Below are 21,128 nucleotides of genomic sequence, written 5' to 3'. Positions count from 1 at the left end.
GAGTTTCAGTTCTAACAAATGATCTCATTAGTCTTAAAACTCCAGAAAGCTAAGTCTTTCCTAAACAATAATTTCTTCATCTTTAAAGATTTTAGTATTTGATCTTCTTACCAAACAGCTGGAGAAGGTCAACAGATAAACATGTGAAGGGCCTCTTACATGGAATTATGCTAACCAAATGGCACTCCTTGTGTGTGTGCATGCACATACATGTTTACGAGTGCTGGGGTAAAAGGCATGTGCCACCACACCCAGCTAAGAGATTTTTTTTTAAATGGATGCATATTATATGATGTAGAACTAGCATTAAATTTCTTGTATGATAACCATATTAATAGAAAAGCCTTGATTTAGGAGATATAGACACAGAAGCATCTAGGAGTCAACTATCACGATGCCTCTAATTTTCAAACTAATCTGAAAAGATGAATAATTGGGGGGGAGAGATAGTTCAGGGGTTAACAGCACTTGCTTTGTCCTTGAGGACCTGGGTTTGGTTCCCAGAACCCACATCAGGTGGCTCACAACCACCTTATAACTCCAGGTCTAGGAGATCCAGTGCCTTCTGGAAGGCACCAAGGTGCACATAAACTCACGAAGGCACATTGCATATACATAAATTTAAAAACTCAATAAATAAATCTTTAAAAACTAAAGTTAATAGTACCATTTTTTTTTCAGCTTCTCTGCAGTCTTGAAGTGTGGGCTGGGCAGCTAGTAAGTATTTTCCCCTTACAGCCTGTTTATAATATGGGATTCTTCCAGCAAAAAGAAACATGTCTGCTGTTTCATCAAAAATTAAAAAGCAGGCAGAAAAACAACCAACATTTATCTTGGGGAAATTCTTCAGGAATAAGTCTGTAAGCTGGTCAAACTACCAACCAGAACAAACTCTAGACTCTGCCAGCTAAGGGGTGAGGATGGCTCTCTCTAGAGGCTCTTGCCAGGCTTCAGAGGGAGTAAGAGATCTCTCATCACACTCAGGATGGAGGGAAAAAACCAACCTCCCATGAAATTTTGAATTTCAGAATTTGGTAGTTCAAATAGCAAAACCATTCTTTGAATTGAAGCCCTTTCCCAAACCTGGCTGCATATGGGCTTCCAAGGATATTAGTGTGTCACAAGGTGTGTGCATGCACATGTGTGTTTATGTGCTCCCCAGAGGCCAGAAGTGGCACTGGCTAGAATCACTGGTGATTGTGAGCTGTCTGACATGGGTGCTAGAAATCCAACTCCAGTCCTCTATAATAGCAGCAAGCTCTATTAATCCCTAAGCCATCTCTCCAACCACTAGACAAACATATTGTGTTCTTGCTAAGTAACTGATGCTGCAGATAGAGAGGTTAGTAAGAAAAAGGCCGCATAGGTGAAGGGTAAAGAGGTAATAAACACTAAACATGGTACACACTGTAATTTTGGTAGAGAGCAGCATTCTAAGGAATATAAAGCAAGGTGGAAGATAGATAAGGAAACACCAGAAAGAAGCAAAGGAAGGAGAGGAATTTTAGACTAGGTGTTCGGGAAAGTGAAATGAAACTGACATCAGCCAAGAGATAGGAGAGGTTGCTTTCATTCCTAGAGGCACCTGTTACAGCATCCTGTATTTTTCTCTTGGCCTGTGGCACAGCACTGATAAATACCAGTGTGGTTATCTGCCAAGTGACTGCGTCTCCATAATTCTGAATTTCACAAGTACAGGGACCATAATATCATTTACCACCCAAGCATCTGGTACACATCTCTCTTCCAGACAGCAACAGTCATGTCTTGATCTTCTACATCAAAAGGACTCAAAAATTACTGTCTTTTAGATCAGGGACCAGAACCCCATGGCCTGTGGGCTAGATCCAGAGACCTAACCACATGGTCAACAAAGCTTAAAGTACTACAAAAGACTAGGAGTAGACTTCAGTGGTGGAACACTTGCCTAGCACATTTAAAGCCCCATTTGGTTCCATCCCCAACACCCATTTAAACATGTTACTATTTTGATGGAAAGTAGTGGTGCATGCCTTTAGTCCCAGCACTCGGGAGGCAGAGCAGGTGGATCTCTGTGAGTTCCAGGCCAGCCTGGTCTACAGCGTGAGTTCTAGGACAGGCTCCAAAGCTACAGAGAAACTCTGTCTTTTTTTTTTTTTTGGTTTTTTGAGACAGGGTTTCTCTGTGTAGCTTTGGAGCCTATCCTGGCACTCACTCTGGAGACCAGGCTGACCTCGAACTCACAGAACTCCACCTGCCTCTGCCTCCTGAATGCTGGATTAAAGGTGTGCGCCACCAACACCCAGCTGAGAAACTCTGTCTTAAAAAAAAAAAAAGTTAACTATCTGGAAAATGATTTTCAACCACAGTTCTACTTCAACAGTTTTGGATTTCAAAGGTGCTCAGGGTACTTTGGATGCAAATGATCAAGGCTCATGATAGACCTAGTCAATCATTAATTCTGGGGGTGGAACCATCAACCCATGTTCTCATAAGACCTCTAGGATACTGTGACACTACACTTGAGAAGGACTGGTCTGAGTCCTGTGTACAGATGGCTGGTGAAATGAGCACACAGATAAGGCCCTTATTCTATTAGCTTACATTTTCATGGGAGAACCAAGCAAGTGCACAGACAGGATAACCAGAGGTTGTAATTATTAAAATAATGTGAATTGATAGGCTGCTGCTTGTGTAGCAAACACAAAGCCTTAGATTCAATTCTCAGCACTGTTTAGACTAGGTGTCATGGTACAAGCCTGCAATGTGAGCACCGGGGAGGTAGAGGCAGGAGGGACACAAGTTCAAGGTCATCTTCAGTGACAAAGTTCAACGTTAGAATGGGATACATGAGACCCTGTCTAAAAAATCATTTCTTTATTTTGAGACAGGGTCTCACTACATAGCTCTGGCTGCCCCGGAACTCACTATGTAGACCAGACCAGCCTCAAACTCACCAAGATCTGTCTGCCTCTGCCTCTGCCTCTGCCTCTGCCTCCCAATTGCTGGGATTAAACGTGTGCCGCCGTGTCTGGCTAGGTTGGGCTGGGGTAGGAAGAATGTCACAGAAGCAGGAAGAGATAAGCGTGATAGGAAACAAGCTGCTGGGAGGAGGAGCAAAAGGCCAGAGCTACCTGCACTGTGATGTTGTCAAGATGAGAAATCAGAGGTGGGCAAGTGGCCACAATCTGTGAGAACTCGTAAACAACACTGCAGCTCAGTGCAGAGAGTACGATGGAACACCCCGGAGGCCACTGACAGGAAGTGGCTGGATTTTAAGAAGATGACTCTGGTTTCTGCATGGGCAGTGAATGGCAGGACTCACGCACAGAGGCAAAGACACAAGTCAGTCTACTAGGTGAGAGGTTTGGTATCTCTCAGATGACTGCACAGGCAGTTTTTGACAATAGAAACTTAGCTTCAAATGACAAGAAATAAACAGCAAGCAATCACAGGAAGGGGGATATGCATACCCCCAGATGACACCTCACACTTTGTCAACATTTAAATGTGCCCCCCAGCAGGAGGAAGATCTATGTCTGCTCCCCAGGGACCTGAAAAAAATTTTTTTCTTTTTAAGCAACAGTTCAAAAAAGTTTTTTCGACTTATTTTATGTGAATGAATGTTTTGCCTGTCTGTAGGATCCCAGGAACTGGAACTGGGGTTATGAGTGGTTGTGAGCCACCATGTGGATGCTGGGATCAGACCTGGGCCCTCTGCAAGAGCAACAAGTGCTCTTTACCACACAGCCATCTTGCCAGCCTCCTACTGCTCCTTTTTTTAAAGAGAGAGAGAGGGGGCGTGGGGGGGGGGGAGAGAACACAGGCCCAGGAGGTCTCCCTGTGTCAGTTTCCTCAGTGCTGAGATGACAGGAGTGAGCCACCATGTCCAGCCTATGGCATTGTTTCTAAGGTCAAATCAACTCCCATCTTCTCTTTCCCTTTCATGTCCCTCTTGGCACTGCTTGGAGAACACTCTTTCTCGCCTGAATCAAGTAGCAACTGGCCCACATGGTTCTGAGTCTACCTACCTACAAGATACCTTATATATCAGTGGTTTCCAGCCTCCCGAACACTGTGACACTTTAATATAGTTCCTCATGTTATGGTGAGACCACCAACCATAAAATTACTTTGTTGCCATTATGTAACTGTAATTTTATTACTGTCGTGAAGTATAACATAAACATTTGATATTCGGAATATCTGATATCCAACCCCCGTTGAGACCCAATCCTCAAGGGTCACAATCCTCAAGTTGAGAATCGCTGCTCTATACTGTGACCATAGTGAGCTTTCTTCAAAGGCGCATGCATCTAATAGAGGGCTCTCCATGCTGACACTGGGTTGGCAGTTTCTCTCACACTGTAGTCTGGCCCTCACTTCCTCCAGCCTCCTTGCCTTTTGCCCACAGCAGACTATTCCCCTAACCCTGATCTGATCTCTTCCACTCTGATCCTTCCCTCCCTTATTCTTTCTACTTGGGAAAAACCTTGGTTATACTGTGGGACTTGTCCTTGGCTTCAAGCTCCCTTCTTCCACAAACCTCATCCCCCACTGTCCTCTCTGGATGTGACTCAGCCCAGACAACCATCATTGCATATGCCATACTGCATTGGAATCACCTCTGTGTCCAGGACACCAGGAGTCTGGGAAACTCCACTAGCTTCTCCCAGAGCAGAAAAATACACAGTACTTGAAGGGGAAGGACGTGACGTGAGACCTGGCACACAACAATTCAAGCTGAGCATATTTCATAAAGTACATATTTCTTATTAGGAACTCATGCATATCAGCTGTATATTAGGGACTCGTGCATATCAGCTGTATATTAGGGACTCGTGCATATCAGCTGTATATTAGGGACTCGTGCATATCAGCTGTATATTAGGAACTCGTGCATATCAGCTGTATATCAGGGACTCGTGCATATCAGCTGTACATTAGGAACTCGTGCATATCAGCTGTACATTAGGAACTCATACATATCAGCTGTATATTAGGGACTCGGGCATCAGTTGTATATTAGGGACTCGTGCATCAGCTGTATATTAGGGACTCGTGCATATCAGCTGTATATTAGGAACTCATGCATATCAGTTGTATATACTGTATTCTAATTTCTAACCACAACTGTGTCATTTGAAAAATCCAATAGGTCCAAATATTTTTAGTCTTTTTTATTTAAAAATTTTTATGTGTATTGGGCCTGCGTGTCTGTGTGAGGGTGTTGGATCACCGGAACTTGAGTTACAGACAGATGTGAGCTGCCATGTTGTTGGGAATTGAAGCTGGGTCCTCTGAAAGAATAGCCAATGCTCTTAACTGTTGAGCTATGTCTCAACTGTTGAGCTATGTCTCCATAGCTTGATCCAATTTTCTTTCTCTTTCCGTCTTCCTTCCTTTCTTTCTCTCTTTTTTTTTCTTTCTTTGGTCGAAATTTTTAACAAGACCAATGGCCCAATTAAAAAAAAAGACAAAACCAAATTATCCTTTGTCCTGTTTCATCTTTAACAAGCTAACAATAATCTGAGTGGAGAAAAGCAGATGTTAAAGGGGAGAGAAAGGGTACTTATATTTCAAATCATGACTACATAATGAAAAAAATGGAAAGGTTTAATGTGAGCTGAAATCAGAAAGTATTATTCTTACTCATATATGAAGAAATTTTATTAAAGTTGTCATAAAAGACTGAATCCCTTGTTTTCTTATTGTTTTGTGGCACTAGAGACAGAGCCCAGGGCCTTGTGTGATAGACTAGGTGTTATCATATCACTTAACTACATCCCATGGTCCCAAATTTTGTAAAATAGGAAAGGACATTAAATGAAAAGCTTGAAAATAATCAAGTCCATGCAAAAATATGAAAAAAAAACATTAGGTACACAACTACCTTCTGATGAAAAGGCAATAAATATGGGCCAGGAGCAGACATCAATTAGCATAGCCTGTTTCACTTCCCTCCTCCACACAGAGATAAATCACACATCAAAGAGCATTTCAACTTTTATTTAATGAGGACTTTATATTTTTAACATTACAAACTAACTCTCCCTTTCTGGAAAGGCAAATCTTAACACTCAGACAATCTTCAAGCATTGTTTTAAGGAATTGAGAAGAAAACCACAGTTTACCAACAAGATTCACAACTTCTTTTTACAGTAATAATAAGAAAAATAACACATTTCACAACCAAAGTGGACCAAACTAAGTCTACCTAGAGCAGATTTTAAGATCTGGGAAAGATGACATCAATCCGACAGTTACGAAAATTGTCCATAATGAATTTGTCTCTAATGATACAGAACATATGCTTGCTTTGCAATGAACCTAAGCCTCCTCACTAAGGTCCACAGATCACAGGAAGCTTCCCCTCCTCTCAGGCTTCTGTGTAAACCATTAAGGCAAGTCAACAAAGGACCAGTAAGGCATCAGGTACAGCAGCTGACCATGGGAAACCTGTGTAACTTCCTGTAATCTGACAGCATTTAAAAATTCAGGCATTGATGTGGCAAAGTCAAGTGTTTTGTTTTTAGCATCTTACACCTAAAGCACAAAAGGTCACTTCAAGTCACTTCAATGTAATAAACAATTTGCTGTACTAGAAGAGTCAGAAACAAGAAGAAAGGAAAGGCCCTTTGGTTTAAATTTATTAACCAGATTTCCTAACTGTCCATAGAATTACATTCTGGTCTGGAAAACTCAATCGCAGTAATGTCAGATCATTATATAATTTCCCAAGCAAAAACACTTTTCCCCATTTCTCGATGATAACACCTAGGAATATTTTCATAATACAATAATGCATTAATGAAGACAATTTCTCTTTGGTCTTGTTTAATTTAAGCCGAGGGAGAAATACCACCATAAAAACAAGCTGAGCCTGGTGACACACACCTCTAACTCCAGCACCTGGAGAAGCTGAAGGAGGAGGAGGATTGCAAGTTTGAGGCCAACCTGGGCAAATCAATGAGCCTCTGTCCTAACAAAGTAGTAAGGGCCACAAAAGCATGAGGGCGCTATGTGTTTGTCCAATGACTCCATCAATTTTGTGTAGAGGATTTTCCAAGGTAAGTACTTTGAGATGCATGAGAGGATATCACTAGCGGTCACACGTTGGTTCATTTCTTTCCTGGTCACCTGGGAAATGAGGGCTTCTTTAGGTGTCTGATCATTTCAGTAATATGTGGGTACTTAGATTAGCAGGTGAAGAACAAAGCTAACTCTTTGGACTATCCCTGTGGGTACAGCAGCACCCACATCTACACATGATAATGTTACACAACTCTTCATTCCAATGTCAACGGTGGGAAGCTAACTTGCTCTAGTGTTCAGTAGTAAAAGTATTTTATCTATAACTAAAAGTCAAACTATATGGACTTGAACTGTTATTTCAAGTTTTTTTTGCCAGAGTTGGAACCTAAGTAATTATTACTTTTAAGTTTAGAAAATGAAATTCTCGACAAAAAAAAGTCAGTATAATTATGTGTGAAAATGAAAGACAACTGTAGATTTACATAGATGCATTGAAGTGACTGACTTGAAGTAGCCTATCAAGAGTACATTCAAGCCAAATGGGCACAGATTGTCATCTCATGAAAGTCAACACATAGCAAGTATCATTCACCCAAGTAGAATCTGCCATACAAACTTCTACTGAAGACTAGAACTGCTCTAGCTATGAAAGCAAATATCTCCCCAAATTTTCTTCTGTAAGCAAAAAACAAAACAAAACGAAACAAAACAAAAGGTCAGAAGTGACTTTCTGTGCATTAAAACAACATTTCTCAGAAGAGAGGAAAGGGGGTTAAAAAAAAGAAGCCCACTACAATGAAAACAGATGTGCTCTAATAAAGTATAGCACCCACACACAAAGTAAAAAAAAAAAAAATCAGCACATAATCCAAGTCTAGAAGACGTCCTTGAGTGCTATGCTCTTGGGCGCGAGTTATCATCCTGAGGGGAGACACAAGTTCGGCAGATGACTGGGTGTGACTCAGGGATCTTCAACACTGTCAAGTCAGGTGGTCTCTAGCTCTTCATGCTCACTCTCAGGAAAGCTTCGGACAAGTGCAAGAGATCAAGATGTATACAGATAGCCATTCTTTTCTTCCATTAACATCCACTGTTTCTTTCTTTCTTTTTATTTAATGAGAATTCTCCATTGAGGCAAATGCAACCACAACATGGTGAAGTGAGGTATTATTGATAGTGACTGTTCATCAGGATTTAACTTTCCTTGCTTGAGTATCTGTGAGCATTACTACTGCAGACCAAAGATTAGTTCACTATATGTATATGCAAATGTATATGTATATGTATATGTATGTATATATCACCTCCAGACTCAACCACAGTTAATTTTTATTATCTCATCAGCTACTGGGAAAAGGCAGTGAAGGTCAGCCTTTTCCCACGTCCCATCATCTCCTCCTCTCACCAGATACTCTTCTTAGGAATGAGTACACATTGCTCGAAGAACACAAAATTTTTGTTGGTATTTCTGATGGCATAATTTTAGCAAATACAGTTCATTTTTTGTGTGAGACTGTAAACTTCAAAATGCAAATAAAATAGAAACCCAGAAAGTGCCAATTTAAAGATTTTAGAGCTATGACAAGTATTATATATATTCTGAAACATTAAAATTACTGAATTAGTGCCCAGCAGTGCTGGCGCCCACCTTTAATCCCAGCACTCAGGAAGCAGAGGCAGGCGGATCTCTGTGAGTTTGAGGACAGCCTGGTCTCCAGAGAGAATTAAAGGACCGCCAGGGCTACACACAGAAACCCTGTCTCGGGGGAGAAAAAAAAAAAGATACTGAATCAGTTCCTTAAAAATACAGACTAAGATGACGGTGTGTAAGATGCAAGGCTGTCTGAAGATCTTGGGTTTGAGCTTATAAAAATGCCAACTATATTAGATGAACAGACAGACATCAAGGTGAATCTAAAGCTGTGTCCACACAGCTGCATGGAATTTTTAAGCCAATTTCTAATGTTTATGGGGAATGAGTCACTTATTCTATATATCAAATTCCTCTTAGGAGTTTGTTTACATAAACCAAGTAGCAGGTCTTTTGGAATATCAAATCAATTTCTAAGTACTATAAGAAAATAACAATACTTACACCAAAACAAGACAAACCAGTGTAAGTGCATTAATAATCTAGGCACCATGGAGGGAAGTATCAGAAAAATACAGGGCCTAGATGTTTTATACCAAATTCTAGAACCTGCCCACTGATAATACACAAGCAATAGGGAGGTTTACCAGTGTTTTACGTTTTAGCAATAAAAACCAGTTAGTATTTGGAGGGACACAACATTAAAATCATAATGCACCAACACAATCAATGAGCTAACATTAACACTGTCTGTTTGCTTTGCTACAATTTCAAGTTTGTCCAGTAATTTACTTATACTGTAGTTTCTCGACCAGCTTTGAGATTGGGTGCTGAGAATTGTCTCCTCATCCTTGGAGGTGTCACAAACTGGCTACAGTGGTTGGGTTTGTCAGTCTGCTTTTGACAGCAGCTGGCTGTACTGACCTCTAACTGACCTCCAGTGTTATAATTACAGTAAGACTGACGGTGCTGGTGAATATGACGCTTGGCTTGGAAAGTGTGCAGATCAGCGGCAGGGTGACCCCTGTGGGAGTTTAATGACTCTGCGGAGGAAGCTGTCTGGCAGCCCATGTTTCTCGGGGGGCCATTATTGAGAGAATTGCTTCTCCAGCGTAGCTGAGGTGGTGGTTGTTGACTATTAATGTGCTGTTTGCTAACTTGGATGTGATCTTGACTTCTTATACCCTGGGAGCCCCATGCTGACTGGGGATCTTTAGAAGCTGCTCTACCAACTTTTTCTTGGCTTTCTTCTTTATTTCCTTTTCTTCCTTCTTCATCTTTTGGAATTCTCAGCTCAATAACCTCATCTTCTGTTATAATAATATGTGTCCCAGGACTCCAAGAGTTTCGATGTTTAGGATTGCTCTTAAAGGGAAAGCGGGGCTTCCGGTTTTCAGGAGGGATGAACCTGTGGGGTACATTCTGCCGTCGAAGCTGCTTTGTTATCTCCTGCTGCTGCAGGTTCTTAAAACGGATTTGCTCTTGCCTCATCCAACGTAGTCGTCCACGTCTAAAAGCTGGATCCCCATTCATCAGCTGGGAAACTCGTTCTTCTTTGTCAAGTTCTCCACTGTCTCCTTTATTGACACCATTATCAGAGATGCTGTTAGCACCAGCACCAGGGGGCTCTTTTGTCTTGTGATTTCCTTGGCTTTTCTGTTCCTGAGATCCAATCAATGGCAAAACTTTCTCCATTTTGAGCATTTTATTTCTTAAGACTTTGATCTCTTCATCTTTCATATTATTTTGCTTTTTGACTTCTTGCAAAATATCTTCCAGCTTGTCTATGTGAACCTTGAGGTCATCTACATCTGTCCCACCTTTCCCAGTGGCCAGCATATCTTCTGTCTTCTCATCCCCCACCCCAACAGTGTCCCAGACATCCCTGGCCACTGCTCTCCAAGAGTCGCGCTCATTGGGATCTTTCTTCCCATACATGGCACAAAGCTCTTTCATCTTAACAATGGCCAAGGCTTCGATCTCCTGCCGACTATGCCTAAAATCGTTAAGGGCAACCTCATAGCAAATCTCTTTAACAGCCTGAATCTTAAGATCTGAGATGGTGACCCACTTGGAGTCTTTACTAAGGCGCCTTCTTTGAGGGATTTGATACATTTTAATTGGTTCTCGTTTCTTCCCACTGCTGGGGAGGCCACACTTTTTAACAATGGTTTGTAACTTGCTGGGAGGTAGCTTTTCTCTCAAAGAAGTAATCAGTTTCCAGCTTTCTTCACAGGACCTCTTGTCAGAATCGTCCCCGCTATCAGAGTCCGCGTCCTTTGGAAAAACAAAATAAAAAATGGCCCCCAAATAACCAAAATTAAAATGTAAAAAAGTTAAATCAAATTGAAGAAAAAGCAAGCAAAATGCCTTAACCAAATTTAAAAAACAAAATACTAAAAATTAAAAAGAAAACAAATTAAAAAAACAAAAACAAAACCTAGATAGAGAAGTCTACTAAGACTTATGCATATGCAGATTACTATTAATATAAAGATTTGTTTGTATTCCTGTTCCAAAATTCTACTTCCTGGGGTAAATGAACCATATTTCTTGGAGGGCTGATAGTCTTTTACTTGAGTCATACGAACTAGTGTGAGACAACCCTTCCACCATGCCCAGAAAACAGGCAAAGCCCAGGTCCCACACATGCTAACAACATAACATGCAGCCACTTCCCCACATTTGCCTTGGTTATTGCTGTTGCTTCTTCGAGAGTCTCTTTCCCCCAGAGTGAGCACGGTGCCACACAAAGATGTGACGAGCAGGCAGATTAACAAAGGTTAGTGAAACTGCAGGATGCCAAGTTTTGTTTAGCTTTACTAAAATGAGCAACCCTAGAAAAAAGTTAGATAGAAAGTAGAGAAAGAAGCGAACAGAGATGATGTTAAAAGTGCTAAGAACTCTTATTTGCACAACATATAAGGATCCTGTCAATCAAATTCCTTTTCCTGTTGGATGGGAGGACTTTGAAAATGGTCCTTCTAGAAGCAGATACTGGATTTGCCTTTTTTTTTTTTTTTGCATAGTAAATTAATCCACTTCATTTGTACATTAAGGTTTGTTACTCTGAGAACAAGAAAGCATTTCTTAAAAAAGGATGACAGGTAATTTTTTACACAATAAAACTAATAATAACTCCCTCTAAAATTCTGAGAAGTTACCAGAATAAAAATTAAGTTAGGTAAACAGTCTTTCATTAAACATAATTTAAAAATTCCCAAGGAATAGTGTATTTAGATCTGTTTCCTTGGGAGAAGGTGCTTGGGCCTTGGACATGCTAGGCAAGCACTCTACAACTCTAGTATAACCGAGTATTTCATATCCTAGGCTTGCGAACTTATACCCACAGTCTCAGCACGTGGGAGTCTGAGACTGGAGGATTGCTACAAGTTCCAGGACAACCTAGACTTAGTATAAGATTGTCCCCCAACAAAAAAACAACCAACAAAAATTTTACAGACAAAGTAATTTATGTTTTCTACCTAGAAAACCCATGTGATTTATACCTACTTGGGGACTATTATTTTTAAGTGACAATGTTGCCAATAAACAGGAAGAATAGAAGCCGGGCATTGGTGGCACCCACCTTTAATCCCAGCACTCAGGAGGCAGAGGCAGGCGGATCTCTGTGAGTTTGAGACCAGCCTGGTCTCCAAGCGAGTGCCAGGATAGGCTCCAAAGCTACACAGAGAAACCCTGTCTCAAAAAACCAAAAAAAAAAAAAAACAAACCAAAAAACCAGGAAGAATAGAGTCTGTATACATAAAATGAATACACTTGAACTGTCTTCAGTTATCTGAGTTACAGCATTATTTCTCTTCAAAAAGCAAAGGAAAAAATGTAAACCTGGGCCTAAAATTGTGAAGGGAACTTCACCTCACAGTTCACATGTGTCAGTGTACTGTGTGAGTGCCTGGCGCCCAATGTCGCCATCTGGCTGGCTATGAGACCCCAGGATCCACCTAGCTCTCCTCCCGCAGGTTAGATAGACACATGTCTCCATGCCTGGGTTTTACATGCATGCTGGGGGAATCCAAACACAAGTCCTCAGGCTTGCACAGCAAATATTTTACTCATTATGCCATCCTCTTGTCCCCTCTTCTTGTTTTTAGTTTAAAAATAGCAGAGCGGTAGGAGTTTTAAGCATAGTTTAGTGACAGAGTACTTGCCTAACATGGGCAAAACCCTAGGCTCAATTCCCAGCACATGAAAGAAAATAGTAGAAGACTAATTGTGTGTGTGTGTATGTGTGTGTGTGCGCACGCGCGCGCGCGCATCTGTGTCTGTGTGTTTTGCAATTCAAGGTCAACTAAACTGGCCAGCCGATGAGCTTTAACAATATAGATCTACCTGTCTCTGCCCAATGTCAAGGCTAGGGTCACATGAGTTGCCATGCCTGGCTCTTTCCCTGAGTTCTGGAACCAGAGCTCAGGTCTGTATGCTTGTGCAGCAGTTCTTTACTGAGTGAGCCATCTTCCCAACCTCAAGACATCAACAGATAAGAGTAATAAGCATGTCTGGCTTGAGTGCTTTCTTTCCCCTGAATAAATATATATACACTCAGTTTTATAAAACATAACTTTCCTTTGAGTCTTCCACAGAACTATCACTTTTTTTCTTGGCTGTTTTCTTTTATAACTGCTTAGGGATAAAGTGAATATTACTGAATTTAGGAAATGACAACTATTCTAATCATTACATAAGTGTCAGTCTTGAGAAATAAAAAGTACCTTTAAGCTCTAAAATGAAACATAATAGTCTACATAAATTCAAAAACTTCAAATCAAGCAGTCCTAACTTTCTGGCACTGAATGATTGATTCGCTTTCATTATAAAACAAGTGCATGGTTGCCTGCTGAAGAGTCCTACGGATGAGTATCTGCAAGTGTGAGGAAGAGACAGGAAGTGTGCGAGAGGGCAGGGCTGAAAGACACACAGGTACACAAGAGCCCTAATGTAAGGGGATGCTCAGAAACAGAGACAGGGGCATGTGGGGAGCTATCGTTACAGAAAACTCATCAATTCCAACTTTAAAAACTTATGAAATGTATATATGCATGCATGCACATGTATATGTGTGCATTTGAAAGCCTGATCATACCATGGAGCATGTGCAGAAGTCACAGAACCATTGCAGGAATTAATTTTCTCCGTCTACCATGTAGGTTCCAGAGATGAAACTCAGCTCAGCAGGTTTGCTGGCAAGCACCTTTACCCACTGAGCCATCCTGTGGACTCTGAATTCCAATTTTTAATGCTGGCATTATGTTTAAAAATTACAGTAGTAAATGTTTGATAATAATCTAAGATAATTTATGAATATTATAGTGAAACAGTAATTACTTCATATCCTCTGAATCTTTATAGGGTACATATTGGTTGACATACAGAATCATAAAAAACATTTTTCCACCAGTATTGTTACTGGCAAATAATCTTTAGGCTAAAAGTGTTAAATATCAGCAGTTCCTCTCAAGGTCAAGAAACTTAATTAGAAGACAACTAGACTTCTGAATGGGAAGAAACTTCCTTGCTATTAGGGAGCTGCTCTTAATATCCTAGTTTATCATTAGATACACAAAACAAATGAAAACCAGGACCTCACTGCCTGCAGACTATGGATGTCCCCCTAAAAACCGACATTAAGTATATCTTACAGACAATTGGCTATCTCTTTATTAGTACTTCTCCCTCCCCCCCCCGCCATCCTTTCTTTCCTCAGGAATGAACCCAGAACCTTTGCATGCTACATAATCCCTGTCCCTCTGAACTACAGCCCCTTGCCCTTTTTCTTGCTTGTTTCGGATTTGTAGGCAGTATCTTGCTGAACCTTGCAAACTTTACTATAATCTCATGCTCCTCTTGCCTCAGCCTCATAGTGGCTGGATGACAGTTGTGCAATACCATGCCAGGCTCCATAGGCATTTTTTATGTCAAGGCATCAAACGCTCATCAACTTTTGGAGATAGAGAGCACCAGACATGGTTACTCTTTAATGCCTACTTACTCACAGTGTGCTCCCAAGGGCACTTGCATCATTATCACCTGGGAACTTCTGAGAAACTCATTATCACAGAACCTTACCCCAGACCTCAATCACTACCTGTATTTTAAAAAATATTCCCAGTGATTGAGAGGCACTGACATAAGTTAGAAGACTCAAGTTTAACAGGTATGTAAGGCCACTACTGAAGCAAATTTTTAAAATGTACATATGCACAATAACATTGTTTTCAGCCTTAATCTCAACATAAACTAAAGGCAATGCTATATATTTCATTTCTATATACATCTACCAAACAGAGTTGTTGCAAGGATCAAGTAAAATGATAAATGTTAAAGTTCTTTGTAAATTACAAAGCAACGTACATTAAAATATGAGACACTACTGTTAATATATAAAGAGTGCTTAATTACACCTTTCCTCTTGGATGTCTCACAGACCATGAGAGGAATGTTGTTAGATTACACTATATAATTAGGATGAAAGACTCCTTCATGTGTCACAAACCTTTCAAGCCCTAACCATTAAAGCCAAAGCCAAGTAAAGTAAGCCACTAGAGATACTCTTCCTGTAACATTGATATTATCTTATTCCAAACACTTAATTTATTCTTCCAATCCATATTTTTGAGGGCTTCACTATAATTTAAAAGATAATAAATTAACTGGTTTAATCTACTGCCAAGAACCAAGTGCTCTGATAAAGGCTGCTTTTACTTAGCATCTTGTCTTTCATGGACCACAATGCAATAGTTCTCTAACAGAACAGAGCGTGGCATAAGGCTGTAACTTTTATGTTGTGTTTCATGTTAAGGGAAGAGTCCAGGGTTCATCTCCCTGGTTTCTCATTAATACACCCTTGTTATTGTTTTTTAAAGGGTAACTTCCTAAATTGTATCAATTGTATTCAATCTCTTTTTGCAGCCCTGGCTGTCCTGAAATTCATTATGTAGACCAGGCTGGCCATGAACTCGAGAGATCCTCCTGCCTCTGCCTCCCAGGTGCTGGGATTAAGGGATGCATCACCGCATCGAGCACTGTGGAATTTCTTACTGCCAGGGCTTTGTGGCTGGCTTTAAATATTAACATCTACTAAGAGAAATTTATTCAAAAGACATTTTTATAAAACCTGGGAAATCAATTATCATCATAAAATCCTAACCCATTATAGCTAGGATATTTAACTGACTTTTCAACTGCTTACTAAAATCTCTTTTCAACCCATAGCCAGGAGTGTCCCTCTCCTGTCTGAGACGAGTGTGTAGTCCCCCATTACCCTGTTACCACAAAAGCCACTGAGAACTTTACTGAGAATTCAGACTCCATGCAGGGGAACAGAAAAGGATTAACACATGCAACTGTGCAGCAACACTTTTAGACACAGTTTAACTTAAAACAAAAACAAAAACAAAAAAACCACAAAATAACAACAACAAAAAAAACAAAAAAACAACAATCTGCCCAGCACAAGAATAATCCCCATGTCAGCCTAAGAGCAGAGAATTAGTACTATCAAGTGGCCAGAAACAAAACCAAGGCAAACTCCCATCAAATTCAATATTCAGTTATTATCATTCAAAAGACCACCATTGGAACACATTCAAAAAGCACTACCAAAAGGCAAAGGTATCATAAAGCTCTCATTATTTCATCAAAAAGCTCCTGACCGTGACAGAAGATCTAATTTTAAGAAATAAAAGGTAGAAAATAGTGCCTCTATGGATGCTCTCCCAGACTAAGATTGCCGAGGATATATGATAGGTAGCTCATTAAGAAAATGACAGCTATGTGTGGCACCAATGAGAGCCTGCTAGAAGGCATGAGAGCAACTGCCCAACAGCTGTAGTTTCAGGACAGACTCCTACCAGTCTCTGCTGCTCCAGAAGGAGATCAGCTTCCTCCTTCTCCTTTTTGTACAGGATCTCCATTTCCTGCAGCCTAGAAGCAAAACAAACAACAGAAACAAAACACCAATAAAGAGTAAGTTGTGAAATCCATCCCCAAGCTGCTGTTGTGAAAGCTGCTACATGACTCAAAGTGTCACACAGGTGGCCTAACACTTCCGGGTTACCTTTTCTCCATCTCCTGCTTCATATCGATCCCCTGTTTTTCCAGAAGCTCTCTCTGAGCAAATGTCCAGTCCACAGGCTCCGAGGGCGTCTCAGCAGAGGGAGTCTTCTCCCGCTCAGCTCGTGCTTGCTCAGGGTGGTTGAAACGAAAGACATGGTTTTTCCCCATGATGATACGGTTCCCTACAACAAGCAGAAACAGGGGTAAGAATTCATTACAGTGCTGTGAGTCAAGTCCAGGGCCCTGTATATACAGTATATACCAGAAAATATGCTTTACGTCTCAACTACAGCCCCAGGTCCAAGGAATCAACTTTTAATGAATAGTATCTAGTTTTTAAAATGTAAATCTTGCCAGGCAAGGTGGTGTACACCTACAATCCTAGCACACAGGAGGCCAAGGCAAGAGGCCTTCCCAGGCAGGCTACACAGTGAAAACCTACCTCAAAAAAAGGAACTACAATTTCATCCTCTTAATATATGAAGACAAATACTTGGCTGAGTGTGATGGCCGCACATTTAACCCCAGCACTCAGGAAGATCTCTGTGAGGTCAACATGGCCTACACAGTGAATTCCAAGCCAACCATGGCTACTTAGTGACACCCTATCTCAACAACAACAAAACAAACAACAAGCAATCAAGATTAAAAAGACTGCTCTGCGGTTTTACAAAAACATATATTAGGGTAACTTTAACTTTAGCCTTTAAATAAAGAGCCCAGTCTGAGGTGCTCACACAAGTCATATGTACATTGCTGAAGACTTCAGAGCTCTTTTCAGCCTCACCTGAGCGCAGCTGAACAGGTTGGGACACCCTCTTGCCATTCACATATGTTTCTGAGCGTTCACAAGGCTCTAAAGTCACAATCACTAGGAAGAATACAAACTGATGTTATTGTCATAAACTAGTGCAATCAAACAATGAAAAGTAGTTCACTATCAGACTCATGGTAACTAGAATAGATCCTTGCAACCAACCAAGAGTCTGAAGGGTCTATAGGGCAGTTTTCTGTTTGTGTGGGTTTTTGCTGTTTTTGTTTGTTTAAGATACCATAACTAATTTCAGTATAGGAAGCTATTGGGAGCTATGGTTGTGATAAAAACATTTAACTAAATTTCACAAGCCTCAAAAGCAGATAGAAAATATTAATTCTGATAGAATACTATGCAGCATATGTTTATATTTGACATACAAACAGAAGCTTACATTTGGCTGAGGAAGAAGCTAGTGCCTAGCATGAAAGAGCCACTACACAGCCGGGTTGTGGTGGGAACTCACAAAAGATTGACTTTTTCTTCTCCTTAAGATAAAAATGAATTCTATTGGGCCAATATTAAAGATTTTTCAATTCTTCCATCAACTAAATAGTTACTTTTCTCTTACTTTTCTATTAAATAATTAACATTCAAGACCAAACCTGATTGCCTACATCCTGCTCAGTTCTTGGCAGTAACAAAGGGCTTCTTTTGTTCATTCTATTTTCATGTTAAGTAGCTATGTCTGTCTTTGCATTTATAAACATCTCAGGTTTCTCCATTTTTTTCAATATTTTATTGACAAAAAAATTCCACTAACAGAGATAAGGAATCCCAAGTCCTAAGAATTTCAAATACTCCCAAGGAAAAGGTTGCTTGAGAAATTAAAACACAAAGCTCCCACCTTCACCAGTGTTGTTTCTCTCACTCCGAAAGACACAATGCTCTTCTTTAATGTGGGCCCCACTCAGCACTATGTCCTGGCGCCGCTCAGCATCTGCTTGGCCAACCCTGAACACAAGGGAAAGTGTTTCCCAGGGAAATTCAGACACAGAAAAGCACTTGTAAACAATGAACTGCTTTCTCCCAAAGACCATCTTTTGATATATATAAAAATGCACTGCTTTTTTTTTCTATCAGATGCTTTCAACTACAGATTCTATTCTCAAGTATATGAACCACCTTACATGACCAACACTGATGTAATTTACACACCATAAGAAAACAGGGCAAATCAACTTCTCTAATGAACTCCTCTGTGTTGTTTTAGGGTAACTTATTTACGTTCTTCTAGAGGAAACTGTGTGCTAACCAGTTCTACTTACAACTGGGAAGAGGAGAGAAGGTAATTTATAATCATTCCAGAAAGGAGAAATAGCAAATTATTACAAGTTTTTGGACAATTACCTTAGTTATCAATTATCTAGAAGAAAATATTAGATGAATGATTCAAACTAGAAGCAAATATACCTTGTAATTCCATCTTTGATATAATAAAGAAGACACTCTGACATCAGGGGGTCTTCATTGAGGTTAACAAGATGTGGAGTCTGAAAAAGGTTACAGATTATCAGTTTTCGAGGATAAACATGAGACAGTTGTAGCACCAGGGTTTTAAGGGAGGCCTAAAAGCATCTCATATTTCTCAGAGTACATGAAGGGAAAGGATCAATAAAAGCCTTAGTTATGGCCGGGCATGGCCATAACTTTAATCCCAGCACTCAGGAGGCAGAGGCAGGTGAATCTCTGGGAGTTCAAGGGCAGCCTGGTCTCCAGAGCAAGTGCCAGGATAGGCTCCAAAGCTACACAGAAGAAACTGTCTTGAAAAACAAACAAACAAACAAACAAACAAACAAAAAGCCTTAGTTGTGATTCTGTAAGTAATACAAGAAGCATGCTCTATTGGTCCCCTCAAATTGGACTAATACACCCTGCTTAAGAACATGAGTCTTGCTGGGCATGGTGGCACACACCTTTAATCCTAGCACTCTGGGAAGAGACAGGTGAATTCTCAAGGCCGGCCTGATCTACACAGAGACTCTCAGGCCAGTCAGGACTACATAGTGAGACCCTGTTTCAAAAAGTAAAATAACAACAACAGGGCTGGAGACCTAGCTTGGTAAGTAAGACAACTGTCTGTTCTCCCAGAGGACTCAGGTTAGAGCCCAAGTGCTGACTCTGGTGCTCACAAGCACTTGACACACCTGTTCAGTGGATTTGATGATGTCTTCTGGCCCTTGGACACCAGGCATGCACTTGGCACTCATAACTTACACACAAGCATAACAGACACATAGAAAACAATCCCCCCCATGAACTCTGAAATTAAGAAAACCCACTTTTCTTTTTTAAGTATGTGTGTGTATGAGAGAGAATATAAATTAATATATGTGGGGGCCGTAAGAGGGCATCGAATCCTCTAGAGCAGTTCTTCTCAGTCTTCCTAATGCTGTGACCTTTAATATAGTTTCTTAGGGTATGGTGACCCCCAACTATAACATTATTTTCATTGCTATTTCATAACTGTAATTTTGCTAGTACTATGAATCATAACGTAGACATCTGTGTTTGCCGATGGTCTTAGGTGTCCCCTGTGAAAGGGTCATTTGACCTGCAAAGGGTTAGAGACCTTAAGCACCACTGCCTCATTATAGGCGGTTGTGAAGTGCCCAGCACGTGTGCAGGGACCTCAGAAGAGCAGCGGTGCTCGTAGTCACTGAGCTAACTATCTCTAACACCAGGTTGTTTGTTTGTTTAACAAACATTTGTTTGGTATGTGTGTATGTATGTGTGTGAATGCACATGTGCCACAAAGGCACATGGGAATCAAAGGACAACTTGAGGGAGGTGGTTCTCTCCTTCTACCTTGTATTTTCTGGAGTTCAAACTCAGGTTGTCTGACTTAGTGGCAAGCCCCTTTACTTGATGTGCCCAAGGCCCAGATCCTCATAAGGTCAAAGCATTGTGAACACAAAGGAGAAATTAAAACAGACCAATTCTTGGATAAGTTAAATAAAATTTTTGTAAATACCCAGATTAAGAGTCTTCAAACAGCAGGGTGGTAGTAGTATACTCCTTTATTCCCAGCACTGCTAAAATCTCTACAATGTAGGTAATATGTATAAATAAACACATCATTAAGGTAAAAATGACTCAACCTCAAATAAATATGTAATTGTTGATGTTCTAAATATCTCTAAATCTTTAAATCAATTTCTTCTTTTTTGGGAGGTGGGCTTTTTCAAGACAGGGTTTCTCTGTGTAGACCTGGCTGTCCTGGAATTCACTTTGTAGACAAGGCTGGTCTCTAACTCACAGAGATCCTCCTACCTCTGCCTTCCAAGTGCTGGGAATAAAGGTGTGTGCCACCACACCTGGCTTAATTTTTTAGTTTAAAGATTAATTTTCATTTGTGTGTGTGCATGTGCGTGCGAATGAACAATGTGTGTGTGTTTGGGTACCCACAAGGTCAGAAGAGAGCTTTGGATTCCTTAGAGCTGGAATTACAAGTAGTTTTTTCCCTCCCAACTTGGATGCCAGGAACCAAAGTAGGGAAAACCAGCAAATGCTCTTAACTGCTGGGCCATCTTCCAGCCACTTTCTTCTTGCGTATGATACAGGTTGGTTTTGGATTTATTTATTTATTTGTTTGTTTGTTTGTTTATTTGTTTGTTTATTTATTTATTTATT

The 21,128-nt window shown here is 40.5% G+C and overlaps 1 protein-coding gene across 9 annotated transcripts in view; it reads right to left on the bottom strand.

The window, feature by feature from the left end:
• LOC100770947 (kinesin-like protein KIF1B) overlaps nucleotides 1–21,128 on the bottom strand; it is a 136,592-nt gene that overhangs the window by 51,389 nt on the left and 64,075 nt on the right. For 7 of the 9 annotated variants that reach the window (XR_003481837.2, XM_027398251.2, XM_027398253.2 and 4 more), the window contains 5 exons: nucleotides 18,909–18,988; nucleotides 18,343–18,449; nucleotides 17,469–17,552; nucleotides 16,683–16,863; nucleotides 16,477–16,549 (listed from right to left, as the gene is read on the bottom strand). Coding sequence is in view for 8 of the 9 variants with exons in the window: in XM_027398251.2 (XP_027254052.1) it covers nucleotides 16,477–16,549; nucleotides 16,683–16,863; nucleotides 17,469–17,552; nucleotides 18,343–18,449; nucleotides 18,909–18,988 (525 nt within the window). In the remaining variant the exon portion in view is untranslated. Of the gene's footprint in view, nucleotides 1–5,972; nucleotides 10,883–16,476; nucleotides 16,550–16,682; nucleotides 16,864–17,468; nucleotides 17,553–18,342; nucleotides 18,450–18,908; nucleotides 18,989–21,128 lie in introns of those variants that run through there. The other 2 variants (XM_035439413.1, XM_027398255.1) reach the window with 2 other exon arrangements.

Source organism: Cricetulus griseus, chromosome 2, assembly GCF_003668045.3.
Source record: "Cricetulus griseus strain 17A/GY chromosome 2, alternate assembly CriGri-PICRH-1.0, whole genome shotgun sequence".
In the NCBI taxonomy this organism is placed as follows: Eukaryota; Metazoa; Chordata; class Mammalia; order Rodentia; family Cricetidae; genus Cricetulus; species Cricetulus griseus.
The sequence above is the reverse complement of the archived record's forward strand: the minus strand, read 5'-3'. Positions and strand labels throughout refer to the sequence as shown.